General features: G+C 39.2%; 1 protein-coding gene across 2 annotated transcripts; it reads left to right on the forward strand.

Moving 5' to 3' along the window:
- The first annotated feature begins 1,292 nt into the window (after positions 1-1,292).
- Spp1 (secreted phosphoprotein 1) lies at positions 1,293-8,168 on the forward strand. Of its 2 annotated transcripts, none has more exons than XM_040746563.1 (7): positions 1,293-1,414; positions 2,403-2,470; positions 2,566-2,604; positions 4,780-4,860; positions 5,372-5,413; positions 6,371-6,682; positions 7,336-8,168. In XM_040746563.1, the coding sequence occupies exons 2-7, from the start codon at positions 2,417-2,419 to the stop codon at positions 7,723-7,725; spliced, it is 918 nt and encodes a 305-aa protein (XP_040602497.1). In that variant the 5' UTR covers positions 1,293-1,414; positions 2,403-2,416; the 3' UTR covers positions 7,726-8,168. The 2 variants fall into 2 exon arrangements, with proteins under 2 accessions (XP_040602497.1, NP_001268570.1); NM_001281641.2 differs by having other exon boundaries at positions 1,321-1,360.
- The last annotated feature ends 286 nt before the right edge of the window (positions 8,169-8,454 follow it).

An 8,454-nucleotide genomic window follows, 5' to 3' on the forward strand; every position in this document is an offset into this window, starting at 1 on the left:
AGTTCTGCCTCATCTATAATTTTATCTACTTTTAGCCACTCAGTAAGGTCTTGTTAATACAGAAAATAAAAATTGCTTTTTCTTATTAAGTAGTCAACTATCTATATATTGGGAAGCAAAACTCAAAAAGGACAATTCAGAAATATAAGTTCTGTCTTTAGAAACAGCTTAAAGATCCCTTACACCCACCCTCATCTCAATTTAAAGACATTACAAGTCATGGCTACTAGCCTCTGCTGAAGACTTCATTAATAGTTAATACATACATTCTTTAAAATGGGGTAGGGGTTGTGACACCTCAAGTACTGATACTATACAAATCCATTGTCCTGTAAAAAGGCTAAGTGACTTGCCCAAGGTCACACAGGACTTTGGTGACAGAAGGACTAAAATCCCAAGTCTGGTTCCTGCACCCTCACAGCCCAGCAGGCATGTCATTGTTACTCACAACGGCTTGCTCCGGCAGCCTCCATCTGGAGTGGGCTACCTTCTTCTCTTTAACACATCTCTGAAAGGTCTCTGGAAGTATGACTTCATGGGCATGAGCGGCATTTCAGGGCCACTGTGTGGTTTGTCTGAATGGCATGCTTCTGCATATTTGAAGTGTCAACACTGAGCTCTGTGTATGGTTTTGTTTTCATTTTATCTTTGTTGCTGTTGTTTGTTATTTATTAATTATTTATTTAGGAGAGGGTCTCACTCTGTAGCCCAAGCTGATCTGGAACACGATATGTAGCCTAGGCTAGCCATGATGCCACCTAAGTGCTGGGATTACAAGTTTGAGCCACTGTACCCCAGTCAATAAAGGCAAAAGGGGGTTGGGGGTCTCAAAAATCCCATCTGTAGAAACACCAGATTTCTAGTCTTCAGTAGGTCTGTTAGGGACAAATGGGGTACCCATGTGGCCTTCACCTGTCACTTAGGTCTAAAGAGACATCACCCCAGCTCCTTCCATTCCCATTAATGTTTTCCTGCTAATTCAGCAACTGTAAAAGAACTCTGTGAGAACAGTTTGCGGTTTCCATCCCTATGAACCTGCATGCTCTTCCAGGATTCTAAAGGCACCCCATAAATGAAGATTAGTTAATGATATTGTGCATAAGTAATGTTTTGTGTGTTTCCTTTTCTTCCTTTTTTTTTTCAACCACAAAACCAGAGGGGGAAGTGTGGGAAGAAGGTGGGCTGGGCAGTGGCAAAAACCTCATGACACATCACTCCGCCTCCTGGGTTGGAGGAGACTGTCTGGAGCAGCATTTAAATTCTGGGCGATCCGAGCTGTCAGCAGCAGGACAGGAGGAGCTAGGCATCAGCATCCCAGCTTTGCAGTCTCTTGCAGCATTCTCAGAGGAAGCCAGCCAAGGTAAGCTTGCAACTGGCCCGTGAGGCTGCACATTCTCCCGGCTGGATCCTGTGGGTGAGTCCAAAGACTGAACTTTTAACTGTAGCACTTGTCAGCCAGACTTACATGGTTCTATTCTTTTTGGATAAGCAGGTCAGATACGTTGCAGGCTTCCAGGTATCTTCAAAGGTGTTTAAATGTAGAAGTTACAAATAAATTGAGTTGGTTCTCTAAAGGACAAAGAAAACTGCTACCAAACACACACACACACACACACACACACACACACACACACACACACACACTGCAAAGTTCTATGTCTCTTTGGTACAAATATCTATATCATTTTAAAGCTGCTGGATGACTGGAGGCAATTAAAGAAGGATATTATATGTTGATATAAGCCATTTATATTGTTACTTTTAATAAATTAACTCATCTGGGTGTGGAGGGGGAGCCTTTCTCAATGTCTTGCTTCTCCATTTGGCTTTTAAATTTTTCACTAGGATCCTTGTGTGATAGTATGTGGACTTGTTACCACGCATAGAAAAGCTGTTGACTGCTCTCAGTGCTTGTCACTGCAGGTGGAACATCTTACTCAGTTTCAAAGACATCTCTGTTTTAGCTTCAGATCACTTTCTTAATAGTTTAAGTTAAAAAAATCACATTTGAGATTCAAATTGGAAAAATGGAAAGGCAAATTGTTTTTCCATTCTATTTTCTTTTTGTTTTTCTTCCTTGGAAAAAGTACTCCCACAGTAGTTCACCGTTTTAATTACCAAACTACTGTGAAACTGATCTTTGTTGTGGAGAGCTGGAGACATCAGATAGTGGTAGCATAAGCTCCTAGACTCCAGACGTGAAATTGCATACCCCACCCCTTGCTAAGGGTGAGAGATCGAGAGAAGGCAAAGGCCCACAAATGCTGACTTAAAAGCTTATGTTTTCTCTGAGATGAAGAAAAGGTTCCATAATGTATTAGTGGTTTGGCTATAATGTGGTAGGGCAAGAGATGCGTATGAAGCTGTCAGGACATCAAGTGTTCATCACAAATATGTTGCAGGGCCAACTGCAGCCATGAGATTTGCGGTGATTTGCTTTTGCCTCTTCGGCATTGCCTCCTCTCTCCCGGTGAGTAGAACCGAATCTCAGAGAAAATTCTTGACAGTAAATGAGCTTTGGCACACTCTCATGCCTTTTTCTCCCTTCACTCTTCTGTCTTAAAGGTGAAAGTGGCTGATTCTGGCAGCTCTGAGGAGAAGCTGGTAAGCCCGTTTGGGTTGATCATTTAACTGAAGAATGTTCACTTCAGAGTACTTATGATTAACTATTATAGACAGAGACAGTACCAAACAAGGCATTGTTTTAAATAAACAGATTCTGTTACAATTAGATTTTTAATATGGTTAAAAAGTCTGTTCCAGGCTATTGCTACTTATATAAAACAGGTCCTAGAACCTTGAGTGACTGTTTCTTTCCTTGAGTCAGCATACTTTCCTAGAAGCAGAAAATCCCAGAGGCTGAGTTTAGAACTCCACCCAGATGTTGGCCAGAGCTGTTTGTGTGACCATAATATTTGCAATACTGGTAGCCCAAGATACTTGCTAAGAAGCCCACCATGAAGACAAAGTCTGTTTGTGCTGTTTGAATCTATTGTGCTTGTCAGTAGACTTTAGACTATATTTTCCTAAACAAAAATGAAAACCAAACCAACATCTGTATTTATTACAGTTATTTGATCAGCAGCACTGGTGACCTGCCCCTCCACAGTAGGTGAACACGTGCCAGACTAACACAGATGGGCCTTGTCCCATGGAGTCTGGACAAAAAGGCACACAGAGTTCAGTTCCAGATGAACAGAAGAAAGGCCAGTGTAGAGTTACCTGGGGGTCACTGAAGCTTAATGAAGACAGTCAGGGAGTTGCTCAAATGTGAGATGTCTAAGATGGGGTGGGTAGGCCTCCCTGTTTCCAAACAGACTTGAGAACACAGATGCTGAATCACAATTTAACAAAACAGGAAAATTGGCATTCCCATGCAAGAGCGAGGCAATAATTGGTACTTTCAAAAATAAAATAAATATTTTAAAATACAGGGATGCATTTTTTAAAGACACAACAGTGTAGGCCATCAGATTTTATTTAGGATATAGTTGCAAAGCTCAAAAGTCAGTTTTCTAGAATCTTAGAAACATAGAAGCAGAAGGAAATATGGAAGTCTTTAAGGATATACCCCTGAAGATTAACACTAGCTATTTATGTTAAGATTATTGAACATTGTTTGAGCCTATTCACTTTGCTTACATATATATTTTCATATCACTTTCTTTAAGTTATAAACGTAACTTACGCTGTGTGACAAGTGTTATATACTTATGCATATATGAGCACACATGGTCATCCATTTGGCAGCCTTTGCCTCTGGGTACAGCAGCAGCCCCTTCCTCCAGCAAGGCTCTCTAACTGCCCAACAGACCAGTCCTGTGTAGAGCCATCTGTGACAGAACCAGACATGCTCACCCTGCCTAAGGTGGCTGTGCACCTCTCACCTCAGGTGAGTGTGCACCCTCCCCCACCTCAGGTGGTTGTGCAAGTGGTGAGTAGCGTCTCCAGGGTTCTTGTTCACAGTAACACGATGACTGTGCAGTGATGGAGTGTGGTCAACACAGTTGACCACGGGACACTTACGCAGGACAATCTGCTCTTCCTGAGTTAGCATAGTCACTTTCCAGATGGATTGTCTTCCCTGAGGGACAGCCTATTCTGTTTCCACCATTGGCCGATTGGTACAATAGAATTTTTGTACAGTGGCTTTAACATTGTCTTTATAGCTATCTGCTATCCACTAGACTCGAGTGGCTAGTTCAGTAGAGAGATTGAGTTCTTTGCTTTTTTTAATCTTAATTTATGTTAAATCAACGACATTTAATTTAATCTAAACTTACATTTAAATAGCTACTTGTGGTTAAGGACACCATTTTAGGAAGTATTGCCTTAGAGAATTCCTCTTTGTCCTATGGAAAGAAAACAATGGGATCAATAGTAATTAAGGGTTTTTACCTGAGAGAAAACTTCATCCAGCAAAGGTAGACTAGGAAGTGTGCTTGGGTGTGAATGCTGTTTAGCCACATTGTGGTTGAGTTTCTTCTTTAGTATTAACAGGTAAATATTGATGTCTACCTCAGAAGGGGTTGAAAGGACTGAACCAATATTTATAAATCACTTTGAAATCAGGGCAGTCCCAGAGTAGAGTACCATTAAATGAATCACCAATAAAAATAAGTTATATTTTAATAATCTCTGACATTTTACATGGAAGTATGAATATATATCATGTTTTTCCTTCAGGTGTAGAAAGCATAGCCATTTTATAAGCTTATGGAACGCAGATCCCTGTGTTTATTTTTTAATAATGACAAACACATACTTTTTTTTAAATAGCATTACAGCAAACATACAGATGCTGTAGCCACATGGCTGGAACCTGACCCGTCTCAGAAGCAAAATCTCCTAGCCCCACAGGTATTGTTTTTCAATTTCTCAAAACTGCAACAGAGCTGGAGGGATGGGACAGTCATTAAGGGCACTGGCTGCTCTTGCAGAGGACCCGGGTTCAGTTCCTAGCATCCAGATGTCAGCTTTCAACCTTCTCTAACTCTAGTTCCAGGGGATCTGCTGCACTCTTCTGATCCCCTGGGGTACATCATGCACACGGTACACTAATACAAACAGCTACCACAAAAAATAAAACAAACAAATGATGAAACAATACGAAAACAAACAAACAAACAAAACCCCTAACAATGATAATAGACAGCTACTAATCAAACCATACAGGCTAGTTAGAGGGATCTTCCTGCTTATAGGTGAATGAGTACCTAGAGGAGCAATGCATACACTATGGTGGTTTGTCCCACTGTAAGCCATCATCCAGGCTAAAGAATAGTGACCAGCTTTAGACTGAAAAGAATAACTTTGAACTAAACAGCTGAGTGTGTATGGTGTGTGCTAATATGTGCCCTTCCTTCTTCAGAATGTTGTGTCCTCTGAAGAAACAGATGACCTTAAACAAGAGGTAAGTTCTCATACTCACTGACACCCACTCACTGTTAAGAGATCTGGAGGAAACCACTGCATCCTTCCCTTCAGATTGTTAGTGAATCACCATTCAAAAGCTTGCTTAGGAAGGAAATGCATTCATTCATCATCAAAATGCATAGGCTGTTCAGTTAAGTTTAGCATTGCAGAAATCATCTATTCATGCCTGCTACTTGAAACTTTAAGCCTCCTGTAAAGTATGAAAGTAATTTAAAGATGTTTTAATTAATATTTGATAAGCAGACCATCAATGCTTAACAAAGCCAAGATTTTTTACTTAAAATGTTTCTGTTGCTAATGTTAAAGATTATTTTATAAGTGTTTTTCTTACTTGCTGACCAAATAAATAAAATTTCCTTTAGGATTCAATTTAAATATACAGATAATCTCTGATAAGGAAAGTTAGATAAAAAGAGCTATAAGATTTGTAGTCTTTAATACTTAGTTCATGATATGGATTTGGGCCATAATTTGGATAGCCATGCACTACAGAGTCATCTCTTGACTATCCTTTACAATAGGGAGGCAACTATAGAGTTCAGATAATCTGATATTTTGAAGGACTATGGTTCAGATAAAAAAATCAATCTAGCATTATTTATGCTTATTGCCTCATTGAATTTGGTAAATGAATAATGTACACTATTTACAAGGAAAAAGTTGTTAACGATATGAACATCATACTTAAAGTTCGACTTGAAAATATCTAAGAAAATAACATTTTATTAAGAAGCCAAAGAAGTGCCCCAGAATGCTATTTCATTTATTCTTGTATTAAAAAGCAAGTAAGAGGCCCACTTCGTCACCTTAAAACCATGAAATGTATTGAATTTATTGTAAATGCAAAGATCTTGAAATTAAACTAAAACATTTCAAGAAAACTAGCACAGTGTCAAGCACTAATTTACTGAGCTGTCTTGATCTTTAATTTTAGACTCTCCCAAGCAACTCCAATGAAAGCCATGACCACATGGATGATGACAATGATGATGATGATGATGGAGACCATGCCAACAGCCAGGATTCTGTGGACTCTAACGAATCAGATGACGATGACCATCCTGACGATGACCATCCTGACGATTCCCACCATTCTGATGAGTCTGATGAGTCTGTTACTGCTACTACACAAACAGAAGTCTTCACTCCAGCTGTCCCTACAGTAGAGATCCCTGATGGCCGAGGTGACAGTTTGGCTTATGGACTACGGGCAAAGTCTAGGAAGTTCCACATTTCTGATGACCAGGTAAATTCCTTGTCACACACAGAATGGCTATGGCTTGAGCTCACTTCCAGGAAACCAGAGTCTACAAATTCACTCACTATTCACCAAGCACTGTGCATTTATTTGAAGTCTGCTTTATGGTCTTTGAATACAGGGCTTTTTTTTCCTATGTTGGTGGTCTTGTTTAAAGTGTGCATAATATATTTTTAAATTTTCTCTATGGCACACAATTCCATCCTTCCAAATCCAGTCTCTAAGCAATATTTAACAGGCATTTATGTTAGTTCAATAACTACTGCAGGAAGCTATTTGTGAAATGTAATGGCCATATTTGGAAGCCAAGTGCATAAGAGGAACTGTAAAACTCTCACAATTATAATGAGCTTAATCAAAGGGTCTGAATTAGATTCAGCCTTTCAATGTCTTTTCATGTAAATTAGATACTGTGAGACCACTGTACAGGTTTTATCACAGACATAAATGATATACCTATTCAACTAGTAGTGGCTGACATTACAGTGATTGGTAAAGTACAAAGTACATGCTAGTGCCTTTTCTTCTTCAATCAGGTTTTAAAAATACTTAGTACATTTTGACCTAAAGTGTAGAGATAAAGGATTATACTGTTCTTATCGCTAGTTGTTTGTATAATTCTTCAATTTGTTCTGTTTCAGTATCCTGATACTACAGATGAAGACCTTAGCTCCCACATGAAGAGCAAGGAGCTGGTTGACACCCTCAAGGTCATCCCCGTTGCCTATCGTCTGAATGAGCCCTCTGATCAGGACAGCACTGGCAAGACCAGTCATGAATCAAGTCAGCTGGATGAGCCAAGTGTGGAAACCCACAGCCATGAGCAATCCCAAGAGCACAAACAGAAAGCCAGTCACGAGAGCACTGAGCTGTCTGATGTGATTGATAGCCAGGAAAGTTCCAAAGCTAGCCAGGAACATCAGAGCCACGAAGACAAGCTAGTTCCAGACTTTAAGAGTAAGGAAGACACTAACCATCTGAAAATTCGTATTTCCCATGAAATAGAGAGTTCATCTTCTGAGGTCAATTAAAGGAGAGGCAAAACCGTAGCTCCTTACTTTGCTTTTAGGAAAGAAAGGAAGAAAGAAAGAAGGAAGGAAAATTAGTGAGGGCTAAGCAACAATGTTAAGTGCTCATTTCTTAGTTTAGTAGGTATATGTATGTGGAGAAAAAATAGATAATATTTTAGGCTATTAGCTTAGTTTGTTGCTTCATGAAAACACCCTCATAACCTAAAAGCTTCAGCACTTTACCTCTGTTCTTTCTGTAGAAGAAGTGCAAATGGCCACTGCATCTTAATGATTGCTATTCCTTTATGAATAAGATGTATGCAGACACAAGCAAAATGCTTTTACATGGTTAAAAGAGAATCTATAACAAGTCTATGTCACTACAATCTTTTGTTTTTATAATTAGTGTATATTTTGTTGTGATTATTTTTGTTGGGGTGAATAAATCGTATATCTTGAATGTAGCAAGACTGGTGGTGTCAATTATTATTCCTTATTGGTTTCTCACAATTGTTTTGCAGCTTCTAAAATGTAACCATTTTAATGAATTTGCCTGAATTAGTTAAAGTAATCTTATGTTTCTAGTGATCAGCAGACCAAGGTCTACCTGACATTTGATAGCAGGGGAAATCACAAGGCTCTTGTACAGAGTTTTCTTACCTAATTATAACATTCACTAGCTAATGTAAGAGCTAATGAAAGCCCAGATGTAATAAAAAGTCGATTTATGCTTTCTGTCATTATCTAAAA

Source organism: Mesocricetus auratus, unplaced genomic scaffold (assembly GCF_017639785.1).
Source record: "Mesocricetus auratus isolate SY011 unplaced genomic scaffold, BCM_Maur_2.0 Super-Scaffold_100006, whole genome shotgun sequence".
Lineage (NCBI taxonomy): Eukaryota > Metazoa > Chordata > Mammalia > Rodentia > Cricetidae > Mesocricetus > Mesocricetus auratus.

Bases quoted from the DNA above. Each gene is read 5' to 3' on its own strand.
- Spp1 (XM_040746563.1), top strand. From the start codon at position 2,417: ATGAGATTTGCGGTGATTTGCTTTTGCCTCTTCGGCATTGCCTCCTCT. The intron at 2,471-2,565 runs GTGAGTAGAACC...TCTGTCTTAAAG, and splicing joins GCATTGCCTCCTCTCTCCCG to GTGAAAGTGGCTGATTCTGG. The intron at 6,683-7,335 runs GTAAATTCCTTG...GTTCTGTTTCAG, and splicing joins TCCACATTTCTGATGACCAG to TATCCTGATACTACAGATGA.